The 20,671-nt window shown below is 49.4% G+C and overlaps 1 protein-coding gene across 1 annotated transcript in view; it reads left to right on the plus strand.

Moving 5' to 3' along the window:
- Positions 1-20,671, plus strand: part of COL27A1 (collagen type XXVII alpha 1 chain) — a 195,937-nt gene that overhangs the window by 145,543 nt on the left and 29,723 nt on the right. Inside the window, exons 29-37 of the mRNA XM_075716921.1 lie at positions 3,363-3,416; positions 4,396-4,440; positions 4,611-4,655; positions 4,877-4,930; positions 5,731-5,784; positions 8,468-8,521; positions 10,178-10,231; positions 11,027-11,080; positions 12,586-12,693. Of these exons, the coding sequence (XP_075573036.1) occupies positions 3,363-3,416; positions 4,396-4,440; positions 4,611-4,655; positions 4,877-4,930; positions 5,731-5,784; positions 8,468-8,521; positions 10,178-10,231; positions 11,027-11,080; positions 12,586-12,693 (522 nt within the window). The remainder of the gene's footprint in view (positions 1-3,362; positions 3,417-4,395; positions 4,441-4,610; positions 4,656-4,876; positions 4,931-5,730; positions 5,785-8,467; positions 8,522-10,177; positions 10,232-11,026; positions 11,081-12,585; positions 12,694-20,671) is intronic.

The raw sequence follows: 20,671 nt of genomic DNA on the forward strand, positions 1-20,671 counted from the left end.
CCTTTTTTTCCTGTTTACATTGTAAAGCTGCTTGGGGCTTGCACTGTTTGTACAGCCCTGGCCTAGCAAGACCTCTCCTGAGCTGTGTACTGCCATATAAATACTAACACAGACTAAAGAAAAGCTTCCTTCTCTGTTTCATGGGCTCCTATAGAGATGCTGACACCATGATAAAGCCATGCCTTTCGCTGTACCCTCCTTACCCCATCCTTAGGATGGGTCCATGCTGCATATGCCCTTAGGAGGTTGTTCCCCAAGGTGCCTCTCTACATGCTCACCCTGGTCCCTCTGCCCTGCCATGTTCAGGGTAGGCATTCCTGGCTGTTCAGTTAATTTTAGAGCACTGAGGGTCCAAGGGGAGCCTGCGGAGCTGCACTCAGCCCTGCCTGCAAGGCCAAGCTGCGGGTCTGCAGGGGGAAGGCACCGTGCTGTGCCTTGCGGCATTTGGCATGGGATGCTCCCGGGAGAGCTGCCAGAACCTCACTCACTCATCTCTAACCAGCGTTGTCAGTAAAAGAGAGTTTTAAAGATTTAACTAATTGACTAAATGTAGCCTTTCCTGTCAGGGTGAATTAGGGGAAGCCTTTATCCTGGGTTTCAGCCCAGGAGGCTGGAGAAGATGAAGCTTGCCACATGCATTTGTGAATACAGGGTCACTTTCTCCTTCTTTAGGTCAGATGCTGATGAGATGTGTTGTGATGGGATTAGGCAGGTGACTGCTGTGACAGCGGAGATTGCCCTGGCAGATCCTGCAATGCTGGTGACAGGGCTCTGCTGGAAGGAACGAGGATATCGTAAACACTTCCCCAGCCAGCCAGCCCTGCCAGGTTGGACTGCTGAGAACCACAGCTGTCACTGCCCTTGCTGCAGCGCTGAGTGAGGGCTGAGGGCACCGATCAGCCTCCACCCAGCTCAGAGCAGCCCAGCACTGGCAAAAGGGCTGGACAGGGCAGGACAGGCTACAGAAGATGGGTCTGGAGGGGCCAGATGCATCCCACTTTCCTTCCCTGGCAGCATCTGTCCTGGAATGGGAACCTCTAAGCTGGGTCATCACTGTCATTTCCATGTCCCACTTGCCTCTGATCCCTCCTCCCTCCTTCTGTAATACCAGGGCTGAGCTATTGAGTCTTTCCCCTCTGTACATCCTTCCCCTTCTTCATAAGCAGGTCACCCTACCGTCTCGGACAGTAAAGACGTAATTACACAAAATGTCTGACTGACTGCTCAAAGAGGAGGGGAACAGGTTTTTTTCCAGGGAGGATGAGAAGTTGGGTGGCAGAGTACTTTCCCTGGGTGCCGCTGCCATACACATGCTGACACCTCCCTTCTCTTTGGGCAGCCCAGTACCCAGCCCAGGGCAGGTCTGTGTATTTTGCTGGGTTGCTGGGTGTCCCTGTCACCCCAGGCAGCTCCCCAGATGCCTCCAAACCTTGCTCTCCCACTACTCCAACTTACATTGCTGTCTGACTTGAGCTGTCAGTAGCCCTGCTTTTAAATGACCTTCTGTTTTATGTCACTGTGCTTTGAGGTTTATAGGGACATGGATTAATAAAACTTTGGTCTTTACTGCGCTGTGATCTAGTGGCCAGCATGAGGCGGGGCGCTTTGGGTCTAGGGCTGGTGAGACCTGCCATTACATTAATGTAGCAAAGCACCGACCTGTGAAACGCCGCATTTGGTTGTGGTGTTCCCATCTGGTGCACAGTCCTTCTCTGTTCATCTGTGCTGGAGACCAGGCTGAGCATTCTTTAGAGCTGTGTCTTACTGGCATGCAATACAGGCTTTTGGTTATTTAATATCTGGTACACTCAGCGGCACAGGGTTTTGCCAAGCGCAGTAGAAGTTTTTGCATTATTTTATATTGACAATGTTTGCCTGCTGTAATAGTTTGGCTACGTTTCCTATACATCTTCTGCTGCTACACTGCCTTTCTTTGTGAGTCTCTCTCTCTTTTCCTGTCATACTGGAGTTGCTTTTCTAACGCATTGGCTCCCTAGCCCTGTTATTACTTTTGGCAGTCAGTTTGCATCCCGATTAAGCACATTGGCTCCTGTTTTCTCTATTTCCGCATTGGCCTGCTCTCAGGATTCCTCTTACCACTACATTCTAGCACCGCTCTGTGTTTTTATTTATTATTTATATTGCAGTAGCGCCTAAGAGTCCCAACTGAGCTCATGGCCTGATTATGAACATGACGTGCGTTAATAGAGTATCTTGATATGCCCTTTTTTTAGTGTTTTATTTTCCCTGACCACAGCTCTGTTTATTCTCTGTCAGTGTGACACACTGGGTTTTGGGGTTCAAATGGTGCAGAGAGCTTGCGCATTCAGCTCTTCTGAAATGAGCTTAAAAGCTAGATCACACTTATCCCCTCTTCAAGACCAGTGCTCTCCTCACCTAGCACCCTCTGGAAGAACAAGGACACCCCTTCCTTGAGGATGTCCAAGCTGTACCATGAGCTGTTCAATTTTAGCTAACCATGTCCAGGCTCTCTCACTGTCTGGACTCTTACATGTGCCATGAGCATTTGCAGTAGTGTATGTGTCCCATACACCTCGCGAGGTCCCGTACACCTACCGAGGTTCCATACACCTACCAAGGTCCCAATGCCTGCTGCACGCACACACACAACCAGGAGCAGCTGCTGGGCATAGGACCAGACATGGCAAAGCAGGCACAGCCAGCTGTGCTCCTCCCAGCATGCATATGCATGAGCACCTGCCTGATCCTTAACAGCAGCCAGTTCTTTAAATAGCAGGTAACTGTAGCTGAAGGCTTGGAGTTCAGCTGCCAGCAAATATAACCTGCTCTTTGGGAGCAGTTTGGGGCCCAAGACAGCTGTGAAAGTACTGTACAGTGGGGGCTAGTGCGTCTATATTTTGTAGCTTTATTGCCCCAACTGTGACCATGAGACAGTGTGGTATGCCAAGGGTTAAGGGCAGGGGCAGCTGGAAAAGCAGGGTTTCTGGAAAGGAAGAGGTTAGCTATCAATAAGGCTAGAAGCACAAGACTGTGCATTGCAAAAGCCTTGTCATGTAACCGTTGTCTGGAAATAAGGCTGTTCCTGGCCTGCCTTTCTCCTCTGGCTTTGGTTTGCGGTTGGTAGTTGGTTTAACAGGAATAAAAAGTATTTTGGTGCTGCATGCTGATAAATGGTGAGAAATGAAGCAACAGAGCACAGAAGGGATCTTTTGAGTCCTGGGCTCCGAGCTGCTGTGCTCAACCCGACCAGGTATAGGTTGGCTTAGCTAGGACTGGTCTCACAGCCTTTCCTGGTGGCCAAAGCTAGGGTGGCTGCTGAATTTTCTAGTGAGACCTATACACTGCGTTCTTATTTTTGCCTTTCTTTTGCCTTTTTCCAGGGTGCCAGAGGGCCTGATGGACCAGTAGGCGAGCCAGGGTCACGAGGTGTCAAGGTGAATGCCAGTGGGTGGCCAGATTGGCCAAGGCTGCTCTTAGCTGTGTTGTGAAATGCCCTAGTCAGGATCAAGGTCACATCCTCCTCCAAGAACAGGGGATGTTCAATCGCTCCATGAAGTTCAACCAGCAGGGATGAGTCTTTTGTGCAGCCAGAGTCAAATCTGTCCAGCATGGGCATCAGGGCCCTTGCTGCTGGGATCTAAGACCCCGAATACAGAGGCACTCCACAAACATAAAAGGGTCTCTGCTAAAATAATGGGGTCCCTCGCAGGAATGGGAGTAGCTTTAACGGGCACTGAATGCACTTGACTGTTACATCTGAACGTGGCACAAAAATCAGAGCAATTTAGCATAACTAGTAAAATATGACCTAAGGGAACATGTATCTGTTCTGATGTACTTCATGTTAATCAGATCAGGACAGGAAAAAATACAGGGCAGGATATGCCTAGTGCAAAGAGAGCCTGGCAGATACCCTGCCTGAGCAGACCCTCGTCCAAGGTGAGCCTGCTCCACAACAGGCTTTGAGAGGGGTACGTGGGAGAGTTTCTCCCTTTGGCAGCAGCCTGATGTGAGAGTAGTGTGGCAGAGCTGGACCCTTGTCCTACCATTGAATGTCACAGACTCCATCCCCTGCATGGCACACATGGCCCTGTGAATGCAATTGGGATGGGGGATCTCCCTCATTTCATGCCCTGCCAGACAGGGCTTTGGCAAGTCTCCTGAGAATCCCAGCTTCCTCCAGAGCGGTGTTTACTCAAAAAACCTTAGGTCATGCAGCCCACTGCCCCCACTCCCTGCTGGGCAGGGTGTTCCTCAGGGCAGAAGGCTGGGCATTTGGTCTCTCAAAAGCTGCAGGGAACTAGAGGGGATATTTGGCGCACAAAAATGCAAGAGCAGATGGACTGGGGCAAAAGAGCATTGCCAATACAGTTTGCGCTCTTGCCAACATGTCTTTGTCTTTTTGCTTTGCAGGGCCGACCAGGGGAGCCAGGCAAGCTGGGGCCAGATGGGCAGCAGGTATGTCCTCTGTGAGACCCAATGCCTGCCAAACCTGGCATGGTGTCAGACCCCCATGGGAGTACCCACACGTACACAGTGCCCAGGGAACTGCAGCTTCTGCTGGCCGAAGTGCCACAGGTGTCTCGGCACATTCCCAGCTGCTAATTGCTGTAACTGTGTGTTCACAGGGGAAGATGGGTGAGACTGGGGAGACAGGAGCACGTGGCTTCCCAGTAAGTGTCCATCCCTTGTGCTTCCTTTCATAACCTCAGTTTCACACAAGTCCGTAAGTTTTGGATCTTGGTCCAGGAGACAGAACTTGGACAGCATCTCACACTTACGGGGCCACCTCTCCGCTCCTTTTACTGGAGTGTTTGAGATGCACCTTACTGCCGAGAGGCATGAAAGATTGCTACAGGGTTGGAGCTGACCTTGGTGGTTTTAATTTTTCTAGGGTATCCAAGGACCTTCTGGACCTCCAGGAGCAAAAGGGGCTCCAGGCGACCCGGCAAGTGTCTTATCAGTCTCCCTTCATCTGTCTTTCCTTGCACACATAGACACTTCATTTCTTTCTCTGTCATTCTCTTCCCCACCACTCATTCACATTCCCAGCTTCTCTGTCCTTGCCATATTCAGCATGGTCAGAGATGTGAAAAACGTGGCTAGAGTCCCAGGAGGCATGAGGAAAGACAAGATCAGACCCCTGGAAAGAAAAAGGGGACCATAGATCAACCAGGGAGAGTGCAGGATACAGCCTGGGATGAATTTCAGAAAGGAAGGGAGAAAAGAAGGGCAAGGTTGGGTCTGGGACAGGGTCAGATGTAACAGGAGGAGTTGAGCTGGGCTGCTAGGTAGAGTGGAAGGGGGATGAGGAGAGAGGCTGATGGTGTCAGAACTGAGCCCACAGCTTTGGCAGAGGCACTGGGAGATGCAGGTGAAGACACAGACCTCAAGGAGGACCAACAAGACCACCAAAGCAGGAAAAGGGGTCATCTTGTACTCTTTGTGTCTGGGGGACTGACCTGGACTGTGAAGGCAGAGGATAAACCAGGTATTTTCAGGTTGCCAGCTGCAGCTGGTTTAGGCAGGAGCCAGGAAGATGAAGGGCCTTCTGAGCTGTCTGCCTGTTAAGGTGCCTCAGCACACCCATTGCTGGCTTCTCTATCTCACTGGCCATTTCTCGCACACTGCGTAGCTCCACTGCGATATGGGAGGGAACTGGTGTTTTATCTTACAGGCCATGAAAGAGATGGCCTTTCAGAAATTAAAATAGTTGTATGAAAAAAGCCTTGTGTCTCTGTTTTTCAGGGTCCACAAGGACCACAGGGGCCACCTGGGCCTTTGGGAGAAATTGGGCATAAGGTAGGTCTGATCTTTGCTCCTATTTGTTTTCCCCTTGCATCAAGAGTGGCAGGACTGAGAGAGGAGTAAATGTGCAGAGGTGCATCCTTCCACACCTGGGGACACGAGCAGGAAGGATTTCGCTCAAGTCTGAAAGTCAACTTCCAAAGCAAACAGTGAAAACCAGAAATTCAAGCATCGTTTTCATTACAGCCCATAGACACCCAGTTGATGGATGTGCAGACCCATCTTCACAAGAGAAACATTTCAAAGCTGACCACACTAACAAGCATGTCCCAGGCATGGCTCTACAACCACACCAGGGTGCAGAGTCAGGGACCAAATACAGTAACAATTCAAACTGAAAACTGGTCTTGTCTTTCCCCCTCACTGGTGCCATTGCGGACAAGACACAGTTTTGTCAGCCAGCCTGGATTGCTATGGTAGTCCCATCACAAGCCGCTGCAGAAGCTCAGAGAAATGCCTTTGCTGCTGACTGTGCTTTTGGGTTGCCGTTGCCATGAAGCAATGGCACAAACACACCATAACCAAAGCAGCAGCAGCTGCCAAACAGTGCCCTGATGGAGTGCAGGAGATGCATCCATGGTTTCCCCCCAACTCATCTGCAGTCTTGGCTTGATTTCACCCCCCTTGAAGTATTATAGTCTTGGCTGTTTATACCAGATGTGCCAGTTCCCCTTCGGTAGCTCCTTTCCATGGTTTCCCCCAACTCGTCTGCAGTCTTGGCTTGATTTCACCCCCCTTGAAGTATTATAGTCTTGGCTGTTTATACCAGATGTGCCAGTTCCCCTTCGGTAGCTCCTTTCCATGGTTTCCCCCAACTCGTCTGCAGTCTTGGCTTGATTTCACCCCCCTTGAAGTATTATAGTCTTGGCTGTTTATACCAGATGTGCCAGTTCCCCTTCGGTAGCTCCTTTCCATAGGTCCCAACCTGTAATATAGATATGATGTTTCACTTGGTTGTAACAACAGCGGCAAAGGTGCCTTTTAATGCAGTCTACTGCAAAGCGTATGAGTCATGAAAGTTTCCATTCTCATGGCTGCTAGACTGGATGGAGCAAGCTCTCAGCGTGGTAAACCACACTGGGGAGCTGGAAAACTGCTACCGAGCCGCTCTGGATGTTGCCAACCAAGAAAGTACAGAGCTTTATTCAAATCTGTGACTCTTCCAGGAGCCTTTCTCTGCACTGGCACCTCTGCAGAAACCAAAGCAGGATTTTTGCTTTCATTGGAGCTTGAATTTTCTCATTGCATGACTTGACCATTTGTTCATAAACCCAACATGTGCCCTACTCCCTCCTCTGCTTGAATCCATTTCAGCAAGCCAGGAACTGACTTTATTCCCTGGGCAGCAGTTCTCCCTTGACTATGTGCTCTTTTTTCCTTTATTCCTATCTGCAAAGAGAAGGGAGATTGTTGTCCAGAAATCCATAATATCATAAGTATAAATAAACCACTCAAATCCTTTAAAGACAAGCTTTGCTGTCCCATCCTTGGGCTTGTTTCACAGATTCTCATTTCCCATACTTCCCAGAGGTAGTAGAAAATGTACAAATATTAAAGTTCCTAATTGATCTCTGTACCAAAGGTATCTAATGAACATGACCTCTATCACAAGGCTGCACGTGGCAGCTGGACACCAAGTAACAGTTTGCAAGGTCATTCTTTCATCTTCCCTCTTTCTATCTTACTTTCCATAGTTTTCCAGGGCAGGGACTCATTTTTGGCTCTCTGAGGGACACCAAGCCCCTCTGCCAGGGTCTATACTCAGATAAATAGGGCCACATTATCTCATCTGCCAGCCACTTTCTTTCAGCTAGTACAGCCTGGAAGCAGCCCTGGGCTGTGGGTTTCTGGCCCAAGCCCATTCGTTGCCATTAGGATGTTTGCTGGCCCATTACAGCCAGAGAAAGTGGGTGATGGATGTCAAGGCTAATCTGGTCAAACTTTGTGCTGGAGGGTTTGGTGTAACCTTGCTGTTCTTGGCTGCCTTTAGCTGTCCTGAAGCTGGCAGCAGCATTGTGCCCCTGCCTCTCTGGGAGCATTGGGGCCAATGGCTCAGCTCGAGGCTGTGTCATCCAGGGCAGCTGCTCCTGCAAAGGCAGGGCAATTCACTGCACGTGCAAACCCTGAGACTACGCTAACGCTTAACCCTCACCGAAACGAGACTGGTGGCATGGAGAATGTGCTCACACCAGCAGTAATGGAGAAGTGGGGTTGCAGGAAGCAGTGAGCAGGGAGCAAGAGCACAGCTGAGCATTTTTATTATCCACTGTATCAGCCAACCTGCTGGATCCTTGTGAAGGGCTTTCAAGTCTAATTCTGGACCTTTTCCCTTCTTTCCTAACTAGTCCCAGTGCTGCTCCTCAGTGTGGTTACTAACCTTAGAAAGCAGAGGGGCTGGAAGGAGTTAGAGAGATGTGCTTGGCAGAGGAGGCTGGGGGGTTGCCGCAGGGCTGGGGAGAGGGGAGGCGTGAGAGACGAGCAGAGCCCTCCCAGGAACCAGGCACAAGGGGGTACTGGGCCTCTTTGATGCTGCATACCCTGAGCCAGCTCCAGGGAGGTAATTACATTGCAACCAGGGCTCCGCTGTCCCAGGAGGGCTCTGCTAAAGGAATTATGTCTTTGATCTTGCTTTCTACGTGGTTACAATGGTTTTTTTCATTATCTTTTTTTTTTCCAGGGACCGCCTGGCTCGATGGGACAACCCGGCCTTGCAGGTGAACCTGGCATGAAGGTAAGAAAAACCCTTAGTGCAATTTCTCTGTCAGACCAGGGAGATAATAGCAACTTCTGTTCCCGCAGTACTGGGTAACATTGCAGGTTCACCCTCCAGCAGACAAAGGAGACAGCATATTTATCAAAAGATAAAGTTTAAAAAATAAAATCGTGCTAACTTTAAGCCCTTGGTTACAAATTCCTGAGCCCCATCCTGAGGGGGAGGCTGTCAGTTTTGGGGAGAAGCACCGTCCTGGCGTCTTCTGCCTCAAGAGCTGTGAATGGCCTTGGAAATGAAGCTCAACTTTTTTGCAGATCCAAAATCTGAGTGGAGAAGGGAGTCATGAAGACCCAGAGATCCAGGCAGCTTCTAATTTGAAACAAGAAGAGTCTTAGGAAGGCCCCAAACTTAAAAATACCCTCAGACAAGGTCCTGCCACAGTTTCCAAGCTTCAGCTCTGTGGGGACTGAACTCCTCTAATGGTTATGGGGGAAGGGTGCTCTGCTCCAGAGCCATGAATGCACCTTCTTGTCCGCATGGAAAGGCCTATAAAAACCATCTCTTTGTTTGAGTAAGATCCCTGTGCTGAGCAGCTCAGAGGGGGTTTTATTTTATCCTAACCCCCTATCCGCTTGGTTTGAAGGTTCGCTGCTGTGTGGAGAGCTTTTGAACAGACTCTATGTGGGGATTAAATGCAATTTCCTCTTTGCTGTTCTTCACTCCTCGCCCCCAGCCCCATCCTTTGCCATGTTTTCCTTGGCAAATCTTCTGACACTTCACTGGAGCTACTGTGTCTCTTGCGTCCCGATACTGCATGAGTGTTTCAGCTCCTGTGCTCCTGGCTGCCCTCCTTGGGAACAGGACACGATGATTTGCATAAACACCCCTCTACCCGCTGTCAGTGCAACATGTCCTTGCTGGGGAGCCAGAGAGTGAGAGTCCCGTGCTGCTCCTTCTCTGAAGCTGGGAGGTGCTGCGACAGGCTGGGGTTGCTCTGGGCAGTCATTGCTTGCAGGCCAGTTTGCTGCAGGACAAGATGTACGGATATGTCAAACCTTTTTCCCCTTCTGCCTCTGTGTTTCCTGAGCTCTCTTCCTTGCAAAGCAGTTAGCTTGGATGGGCACACATGGGAGGTAGCTGCTCTATGGCAGTTGTACACCCAGTGCTAAATGGCAGCCTCGCAGCCTGTCGCCAAGATCCATTTGTTTGCCAACTCCAACACTTTCAGTTCACTCGTTTTGGTGCCATCAAAGATTCAGGTTCTTCTCCACCCTTCTCAGTCATGCTGGGGCTCAAAGAGCTGTTGGCTTTCTTCTCCCTTGCTCCAGCTGTGTGTCTGCTGCAGCACTGCATTGCTGCTGCTTTTCCTGCCGAAGGGCCATGCCAAGGGAATATCTTCTGGCTCTGCAGCTGCAGGCAGCACAAGCCACTCCTCAACCCCTGTCCTGTTGGGCATCGTTGCAACAGAGCCTGCGAGGCGTGCGCTGGCCCTCTGTGAGCAGAGGCACTGGTGATGCCAACCTGTCCTTTGGACCCCCTTGCAAACTGAAGTGAAGGTGTTTGTGTGGGAGAAGGAAACAAGAAGTCAAAGTGAGGGGTACAATGGGAAGTGCTTCACGCTCACTCGCTGTTGGTAAACAGCTTGTCTCCGTGTCTGTGGTTCCTTCTTTGTAGGGTGATCCTGGCCAGTTGGGAGTCCCTGGAGAGCAAGGCCTCATTGGCCAAAGAGTAAGTACAGTCACCTTCTGGTAGGACTTGTCTGCTGTACCAGTTGCCCAGAGGCTCTGTTCCCTGTTCACCCACAGCCTGGGCAGACAGACCCTGCTCTGGGCATCCTGTAACCCTCGTGGCCCATGTTTCTTCTGTGGGTGGTGGAAACACCTTCCTTGCAGAGCCTGTCAGCTTGAGCTCACCAGCTTTCATGAGCCTCTCCAACACTATGCTGCTGCTTTGCCAAGTGCCGTGACAACCGCACGTATGAAAGGGGCAGTGTGGGAACAGACCCATCCTGTTCCCTGGCCGAGCGCAGCCAGGAGGGTGCAGTCCGCATGGGGCAGGGAGATGCTGGAGCAGAAGGCGGGCATTAAGCAGGGAAACACTAGCTACACTATGCACACGTGGGAGGGAGCCAGGGACAGGATGAATGCATGGATTGAAGCCGGCCGTGGCTCTTGTCCCTTCTCAGGACTAAGGTCAGTTGTTGGAGCAGGATGGGGAAGCCCCAGGTTAAATGAATACAGACTGAGCCCCCTTTTCAACCCGGGGAAAGAGGTGTTCCCACAGGCCAGCAGTGGGGTCTGCGGAGGGGAAGCTATGGCTCAGAATAAAGGAAGAGACTGAACTCCTGCTCTTGCTCCAAGAAGAGCTTGTTCAGCATTAGGGTATAAGACAGGACATGTGTCAAAGTGCAGGGCTGGGCTCCTGTCGCTGCAGCCCGACTCACTGCCATGAGTAAGCTGCTGAAAGCATGGGGAAAAAAGCATATTTGGGCACAGCCTTATGTTGCTTGCTTCTGTCTTGCAGGGAGAATCAGGGCTGGAAGGGGACAGCGGGCCTCCTGGGCTGGACGGTGTCAAGGTAGACCATACTCTCATGGCATGTTTCAGCACTCCCACACATCTCCATGCACTCAGGCCCCCATGGTTCCCGGGGACAGGTTGAAGCCAAGGGGCTTATTGGGTCCTCTGCACAATAAGCCTCTGCCCTGCTCCCTCTAAGGATTTTTTTCTGCAAGCACACATAACAGACTCCTCCTGTTTCACTCCTCTACCCACAGTTTTGGCATCTGATCAGATCTCCAAAAAGGTCAACTTCTTCAAAGTCTAGTTTCCAACAATTTGTCTGTTTTATTTGAGTCTTTACAGATTAATTTTCCAACTAACCAGGAATTCCTGGGCCTGGCAGGGGAAATCAAGAATTGTCCATCACTCTCCCCTGCACCACAGACCAGAACATTGTTAGCAAGTAAAGAAACCAGATCCCCTTCCTCTTGGTAAAGCCCCAAGTGCTCGCTCAGGGCTTGCACTGTGTTCTTTATCTAGCTGCTGTGAGTTTGCTACCTTGCCTTTGGAACAGGACAGAACTTCTGTCCCTGCACAGCCGGCCTTTCCAAACAGGCCAACAATTTTGTTCCATGGAAGGAAAAAGCAGCCAGTCCCACAACAATGCAGTTTATTGCTTCGTTCTAGTTAAACTATTTGCCATGTGTCTCTACTTCTGCTTATCTCTGAATGTTGGACCAAAAGACTCGTTCTTAGAGACAGTCAAGACTTCTTTTTTATTATTCTTTTGCCACCACTACCTGTCCCTAAGAGTTCTTGAACCAAACCAGATCTTTTCAACCTGAATGTAGTTCTGGACAGTAGAAGAGCCACTGCTCACTGCAGGAGCATTTGTTTAACCAGAAGAGATGTTGCTATGCTCTCACTAATGCAGGTGCAAGTGGAGAACAACTCTGTCAAGGCTGGTTGGTTGCACAAGAGCGGGTGCTGGTGTCAGTACAGAACGGGCCTTTTGATTGTCTCCATAAAATTTTGTGCCATAAAATCTAAAACAGTGATTTGACATGATACCTACTGCTTAGACCACAAATCCTTCACAGGGGCAAGCTGACACTGTTTCACAGTGTTCGTTCAAGCCCTGGGCTGATTCCCATTTGGCAGCAAGAGCCAAGCGTCCGCTCCAGACAAAGCCGTCCTATTAAAAATCTTTCAGCATCCTGAGCTCAGGGCTTCTGGGCGAGGCAAGGGAGACTTTCAGATCTTGTCTGCCTGTCTCATTCATGTGGGAGGTTCAGGCCTTATTGCAGGAGAAGCAAAGGGATTTGGATTACCCTGTGTAATGGGGAAGTTCCTTCTTCTCCAGCTGAGAGACTTTACAAAAAAAGAAACCTGGTTTTGCTCATTTTTTAAATGTCAAGTGTATTATGACTCATCCTCATTCATCCTTTTGCTTGCAGGCTCTCTTCCTCTCAGAATCCTGAAATATGAATTATGTGGTGGGTTTTTTCCTTGCAAGAGCCATGTACAGTGACCCATGTGTTGTGTGGGTATGAGAAGTTCCCATCCTCCTCTCTTCCACAGGGAGACAAAGGAGAGCAAGGCCTGGAAGGAGAGAAAGGAGAAAAAGGCAACGAAGGACTGAAGGGAAAAGAAGGGCCTCCTGGATATCCCGGCATCACAGGTGTCCGAGTGAGTCTGCAAAACCAGCCCACTCGCCCCCGTAGCTGGTCCATGGGTTTCCTGTAGGAACTAGTGCTCTCCTCCCCGAGCTGCACAGGCAGCCATATGTGTATCTCTGATCGCCAGGGTATGGATATTGGCACAACACTGCTTCTGCACTCTCCATAGGGCCACCTGCACTCTGGTTTCCAAATTAGGAGTTGCATCTAGCCCCAAAAGGATCAGCAGAGTGCTGTGTGCTGTGTGCTCTTGTCTAAATCTCTGTGTGTGAGATGACTTTAACCTTCCTGCTGGCTGCAGCGTGAGCCCAGAGGTGCAGTATGTGCTCCCCAGCCCAGGCATCGGGGCACACACTGAGCTCTGGGCTGCAGAAGGCAAACCAGCTCGTCTGAAGAGACAAGATCCTTTTGCAACAAGAGGACAAAAGAAGTTTTGCAGTCTTGTGTCTGGGAGGCTGGATTGCATTTAAACCCTAGCAAGAAATAAATAGGCTTTTTCTCTTTTTTTTTTTTTTTTTTTTTTTTTGACAAGGGCAGTAATTACTGTAGACATTAATACTACTGTAACAGGGCATGCCACATTGCAGCAAAAACACCTGGCGGCAGATTGAGAGGGAAATGCAGGCAGTGAAGCAGTGAACCAGGACTCTGCTTAGGGCAGGAGGTCATCTGAGATGTGACTTGTTGCAAATGTTGTCATAAAGTATGTTATTTTCGCAAAAAAACACATCCAGGAGATGGTTTGGTCTTTCAATCAGGATACGCACTTGAGATGTGGATCACTCCTCTGGTCTGCTGTAGGCTTTGGAACACTGTGCCTCTCTACTGCATCTGTAAAATGGACCACCTTGCAGGGTATTAAAGAGGGATGTGCAGAGGGCTGCAAGGAGCTGAGTTTCCCCTGGCTGTCACAGCTGGCCTTGGCCTGGAGTTTGGAAATGGCCAGCTTTTGTCTTCTCTCACTTCTGTTTGATGATTACTTGCCTCTGGTTTTCCCTTCTAAGGTTTCCCCCTTAAATATAGAAAACAAATAGAAGAAATTAGCAGGAAATTATTCCTGAATCCTCAATGAAAATCCTAGGCATGTCTGGTTCGTTTGGAGGTCTGATCTCAGTGCCATAGAAAGAAAAAATGGATTCTGGCTCTGAAATGAGAGCTGTGGGGCCAGAGGAGTCAGGCAGGGTCTGGCCTGGGGCTCATTTGGTGGTGCCAGATGGAGAATAGCTCTGCCCAGTGCCCCAGTGGGCTGCTCTGCAAGCCAAGTCAGGCCGTTCTGCTTGAAATGTGGAGTTTATCAGCTTGATGACATGATTTATTCATTGTAATTATTGTTCTGGATCAAAGTTGTAGGAAGCATGGACTCAAGGCTCTTTCTGTGAAGCAATAGCCTGGTCGAGTCAGATGCAGCCAGCCTGGCCGGAGCGGGCATGCTCACCTGTAGCGCAAGTCTTGCTGCTCCTACAGCTGGAGAACACACCAGCTCCTACCCCTCGCATCTCCAGGAGGCATGCAATCAGCCCCAGCATGTCAGAAGGAACAAGTAGACCAAATCTGACCAAGTTTGATGGCAGGTCTGAAATCCCTGCTCGGGATGGGTGGGAGGCAGCAGGGCAGGCAAGTACCTCTGAGCGCTGGGTGGATGCGCGATGTTGAAGCGTGTTGTTTTTCCCTTTGGTGGTGTTGTGGCTGGCTAAAAGGAGGGCAGGAAGAAGGGTGTGAAGAGATGGAAGCCGCAAAGGGGCTGGATTTGTGTTATTTTTGCGCTGAGGTTGGGATTTGAGCACTGACTTGACTAGAAAGTGGAAACATTGGCTTAAAACTGTGGTGCAGCACCATAAATGTGCAGAATAAGGCTGTAGTCCTGCCCCAAATAAGGCCATCCTTGGCCACAGCCCCCTGTACCCACAGGGAACTCTTTGCAGGATTGGGACCATACCACGGGCAAGGGGTGGTCCCCAATATCCCAGCTCTCTCCCAGCTGCAGGCTGGCATGGCTGGACAGCCGCCCTCAGTGCCCAGCCCTCCATCTGCTGTACTCCTGGCTGGTTCACATGTTTATATTGTGCATGTTTGAAGAACCAATAAAAATACTATAATCATGCAAAAGCCATATTAAGTTATAGAGTATAAAATATAGATTCTCTCAGACTCCGTCCCTGCTGTTTGCCAGCATGTCCCTGGGAACATGATGCCGTTTTCTGTTTTATTTTAAAAAAAGAGTCAATAGAGCCAAGATTCCTGCTCATAATCACTCCCTTTTGTTTTTTTTTACTGCAGAGTGCTATATTTCCATCTACTATTTTAATATGCTTCTTTGTATATCCTTATGTATAAACTCAAGTCGACTTTTAGAGACCTGCATAGGCTCCAGATAGCACTGCCTCCTCTGCCAAACACTTGGCCGTTACCTAATACATAGGCTGGTGTTCCTGTACTTGCTGAGGTAATTTAAAGATGGAAGTCCTCTGACAGAAGTATGAATAGTTTTTCTCTTCCCATTTTTTCTTTGAGACTTTTATCCTACCTGCCCATGGAGAAAATGTACAAATTTTAGCGGGATCTTCCTTAGATTTCTGCCAAGATGAAGTTTACAGCTCAGAGATGCAAAATGCTAGAGATAACTGCAAGCCTCTCCTTTTCAACTGAGGATTGGAAGATGGAATATAAAGTCAACCCATGTCAACAAGACATGCCACAAAAGCCACTGCAGGCACAGCCCACCACAAACGTACAATGGACAGAGGTTTTTAAGGCTGTTGGACAAAGATAACAAAAATCTTGTCAGGGAAAAAATCCTGAAGGTATTCACCCAAGGGCAAATGCAAGGGTTGCGTGGTGACAAACTCCTATCCAGGATTTGTAGGGTGGCATGGAAGTTGCCTGGGGAAAGTGTGGAGGCACTTGCATTGCAGGGAGGAGGCGTGTTGGGTTTGGGTGTGCTGCAGATACTGTGTGTTTACACATTACGCATGTTGCATATGGTTTTAATATATCTGATGTGATAGTGTTACACTGTCCAATACTCAGTTTAGATGGTTTTAAACAGAACTTCATCTTTAGCTATTGCATCTTCAGTTGGTCTCTCCTGGCATGACACCCAGGAGTCCTTACATCTGTGCTTCACTACATTCCTGCCTGGATCCGCTGACTTTTCCCTGGACTAGAGATGTTTGCTTCTGCTCCAATATTGTTGAGATATCCTGCTGATCTACAAAGGGGACAGGGGAGATGTTAATGCTTCTGTGCCATTAGCAGGAGAGACACACACAAGGATCGGTTTAGTTACCTGTGCCAACAAACTGACCTCCATCTGGGAACGTGTAGCGCATCTTCTGCTTCTGGAAGAGATTCATATTAGCTTGAGGAAGCTGATGCCCATCTGCAGTCATGGACAAAAAGACAAGCTTCTCCTAAGCATGGACATAAAGACAAGCTTCTCCTACGCTTTGGCTTGGCCCTGTGTTGCCCTCTGCCTTGGCACTAGAGGGGACCCACAGAGACGTGCCCTCCACAAACAACGACAGCCTCTAGAAAAACCCTTTTCATCACAAGTCCTGCAGCTACACCACTTTTTGAAGATTCTTCCTTAACACCAAGGCCATGTTTAGTCTTAATCTTTATTTTGCTTATGTCTAAAGGAACGTGACACTTCACTGTCAAGTGTCCTCTTGACAGATGTAGGAAATGAGGCACCTGATTGCTCTGAAATGATCTGCCTTTATTGCTGGTACATTTTCAGCCCAGTTTGCACATACTGGCCTGGGACAAAGGCCTGATGCTGGCAGTGCCCCATGTAGCTGCAGAGCAGGTGGAAGCTCGGGAACTTGGCAGGACACATACAAGCTTGCACACCACGTGGCGACAGGCCAGCGTAAGGGATGGAAAGAGGTTAGCAGTTCTTCAGTCTGTACAGTTGTAGAGCTCCCTGGGAGAAGGCAGATGAAGGAACATACTGGAGCACCTTCACACCTCACCTTGAGGAAGCATAAAGGGTGTGTGCTGCCCTTCTGGGTCATGCAGAAGATAGATGTTCATCCAGCAATCAGTTCCTACAGCAGGAATAAGTCTGGCTTTACTGAGCGAGGTTCTGTTTTCCAGAAAGCTGTCCCAGTGCTGATACGACATTACCAACTGAGCACAACCAAACTTCCTGCGGTGCTCAAGAAATATTTTTCAAAGATCGTTAGCTTTAACTTGGCTCAGCCATTTCCAGTATTAACATATCTGAAAACCAGTTTCCACTGTGGTTTTAAATCTCAAACAAAAGCAGCAGGGAGGCCCCAGGCAAGTCTCCAGGGGTAGTTTGTACATGTTTCAAAGCCAGCAGATTTCAGCAAACAAACCTGGCAACTGAGATGGTCCATGAGTCTCACAGCTGTGGCTGGCAGGACTCGAGGCAGCTGGAGCTGAGATACACGAGTATCCTCTATCTTTTGGTCACTTTGTCCAAGTTCACACTGCTCCATTCAATCCCAGTTCCTGCTTGGCAGAGGGATGGGCCAGTTGTCCCCCTGGTCATAAGAGAGAAATCAGAGCACCTGAAACAGTAATACACAGCTGAGTGCAAGATCTGCTTAAGATTTCAAAAATCGTATCAGAGATGTGCACCTTTCCTGAGCTGCTGTCTCGCATATTATCTCCTCCCAGGGCTTTCCATCTTCTAATACAAAGTTGTTGCCTTCACTTGATCTTGACTCTCTTCTGGACTTGGCCATTTGACCTCTGGTCGGCTCATCTGAGCAGCAAAGAGCTGAAAATCTCTTCCCCTTGCAGAGCACCAGGGAGTGTTTGGGCGTCTCCATTCAGAGAGTCTGGCTGGAGATACAGATCTTGGGGCCAACAGTGCGGTGAGCAGGAGCAGGAGTTGTCTGCTGGACATCCAGACTTTCTGTACAGGCAAGGCAGGACAAGGATATGGCTCTGCAGTTTGTGGAGAGACTGGAAGATACAACGGCCCGTTGAACCCTGGCAAGGCATCCATCAACAATGCAAGTGTCACAGTGTAGTTTGCCAAGGCAAAAAGCTAATTTATTTGCCAACCTGTCATTGTACGAGGGGATAGTGCCACGGAGCCCAAAATATCCAGACAACATTGGAGAGTAATATACGTTTACAAAGGATCCAGCTGCCAGTCAATCCTGCTTTTCACAACAGAGGATGATAAGAGTCAAAGGTTGAAGTCACTGGTATGCAACCATCAGCTTGGACACAGGCAAGTGGTCCGTGAGAGTAAAACCCCCAAAAGTGCTCCTCTCTGCTGCTTCTCCTCTCCACCTACAGAAAATACAGCATTTCAGCCCTTCCCTTGAAGGACAACCGATCCGCCGGTGGCTGTGTGAAAGGCCCAAGCCAGTTGGCAGGCGGGAGGTGGTGGGTTTCCAGCTGCTCTCCGTAACTGTGCACTGTGGTTTTCGTAATGTGCTGGTTGTCATACTAGGCAGACATCTGATAGCGAGGTTTTTACAGTTCCAGGAAAGCAATTGGAGAGCCTGTAGGTAATGAAATACAACATGCTCTGAAACAAGAAAATCCCTCGTTGTTCAGCAAAACTGGGAGCTGGGTTCTTTTCTTTTTCCACTTCCTTTTTAACCTGAAATCCTATCTGCAGTGTCATTCAAGCCACGTCAGGACTCAGAGAGCTTTGAACCAGATGCTCCAATGGTATAAATCGCCATAAACAATTACATCAGAGAAGATCTGGCTGCGTGTGCCGGCCCTGCTGTGTGGTGCAGATGTGCATTAGCAGACCAAAAGAGCTCTAACGGCTGGTAAATCCTTTTGCTCTGATGCGACAAGGTCCAAAGTCCTTTTGTTTGGTCTCCAAGAAGGTAGAGCAATGGAGCTGGGCTGGGGTGGAGAGCTGAGAATTTTTTTTGAGCGAACTCACAGTGCTCTGAAAAGGATAAAACCATCCAGCCCAGTACAGAGTGCTGGGTGAACTCATGGCTCTTGGTTCCAGCGCTGTGGTCTCAGCCGCGTTGCTCCCTAGAGCAGCAGCAAATCCACAGGTAGTGTTGGACAGTGTCCTGAGGACAGCATCCTTCCCATTGTATTCTTGTTTCTCAGTCATCTACAGGCTACAATTCTGAAGTGGAAGGAGGACTTGCTGGCCAGGATGGACCTTCTTCTGTGAGCTAGCAGAGGCACTCCAGAAACAGCACACTGTGGTCACAGCTGAGATGAGGCTGGTTTCTGGGCTCCATAATGCCAGGGTAGAGCAGGAGCTCATTCTCATCCGACACACTGCTCTATTATAAAGTTGTCCAAACATCACTTACAGCAGAATTTGTCCCAGAGTGGTTTTTTGCTCATTGTTCTTTTCTGTTTCCTGCCACTGAAAACATGATTCAAAGATTTTCTGTAACAAAGTGCCTCGCTCTGCTGTCGCTGAATCCAGCCATTCACTCTGAACACATGAGCTCAGTGACAGCTGGCAACGCCACATCACTGACATGGCATTCAGCTCCCTGAAAACACTGAGACTGCCGAAGGACAATCCTGGAGTCACTTCTGGTTTTAATCTCTGTTGTCCATGCAGGAATCTATGCTTTTTTTGATAATGTGCTGAGCTGTTGTTTCTTCAAAAAGCTGGTTTTTGTGCCCTGGTCTACGGGCTGTCTGGGGAGCTCTTATTTGAAAGAAGTTTCTTAAACTACCTCAACTGGAGGGCATGGGGTTACCCGCTGACTAAGCAATGGAAGGAATGGAGAATACTAGGCTCAGCGCACAGGGAAGGGCTGTGAAACCCCCAGCAGTGTGTCAGTGGTAACAGCAGGCTCCTCACACCCTTAATCTAGGAAATGAGTATTGTTACTCCTAATCTTGGCCTTGAATAACGCGTTAGCAGTAGAGGCACAAAGTATTGAAGTAACTTGCCCAAAGTCATGCAGGAGGTTGGTCGGTGGCAGAGGGGGACCGGGGAGCTCCCCAGCCCTGCTCCTGTGCCCTGTGCAGTGGCTCAGTACAGGCTGTGTTGGCCCACAAGCCAAATGCATCTCAGTAGATGTTTCCTGAGACAGCTGTGCTTGTCAAAGGGCATGGGCCCTTTGCTGCAGAGCTGAATGTCTCCTGGGCTTGTGCATGATCCACGTCCCAAGCCACAGCTACCCCTTCCACACAGCAGGAGGGGACAGAACAGGACATACTTTTCCTGCCCTACAGCCTGTTCTTTCCAGTAGCTGCGACATCAGCAGGGCCAGTTCCTATACTGGAGTCCAATTCCTATAGCTGAAGGTGCTTGCACTTGGCCATGGTGTATCATTGTGTAACAGCCCTGGAGTATCATTACTCATGTGGACCAACATCTAGCAAAGCCATAAGCAGGTATTTGCCTTGCATCAAAAATCAAAGGTGAATAAAGTTGCTCAGGAATGTAGTCAAACATGCTTAAACTCTTTGCCTTGAATAGGGCGAGAGCAAGGGTCAGGGCGAGTGCCTCTCCGCACAGCTGCAGTCCACAGGTCTCTCTCCTTCCCCTTCTAGAAGCAATGTTGTCATCCCTGGGCAGCTCTGCCCTTAGATGCAATGTTTGTCTCCTTTTGCTTTAATAATCAGTGTATTGCTGATGGCCCCAGGTTCAGCTTCTTCTGTGCAAGTCTAAACATCCCATTTTATGGAGAGGTACATGCTGGATTTTGTTGTTTGGGAGATTTTATTGTGGGGGTTTTTTTCCCCCTTGTCTGCTATTCTGGTATCTGTGACTCAGCCCACCGAATCCACTGAAACCTTTGGAGAGGACCAGGATTGCCTGTGAGCCCTGGGAATCCTTCAGGGAATCACAGAGCTCTCCCAGTCCCTGGGGAACTGCTGCTTGCAGCACCCAAGGTTGCTTTCCTGCAGTCGAGGGGCCGTTCGCCCTTGCAGTGAGTCGGCCAGCTCTGACTGGTCTCTCTCCTGTTTGGGAAGGCAGGCTGATCCCAGCTGGTCTTCGTTTAGAGTTAATAGGAGTTGAAATGAGCCAGAATTTGAAATAAATCCCATTGACTTGG

Source organism: Pelecanus crispus, chromosome 9 (genome assembly GCF_030463565.1).
Source record: "Pelecanus crispus isolate bPelCri1 chromosome 9, bPelCri1.pri, whole genome shotgun sequence".
NCBI lineage: Eukaryota > Metazoa > Chordata > Aves > Pelecaniformes > Pelecanidae > Pelecanus > Pelecanus crispus.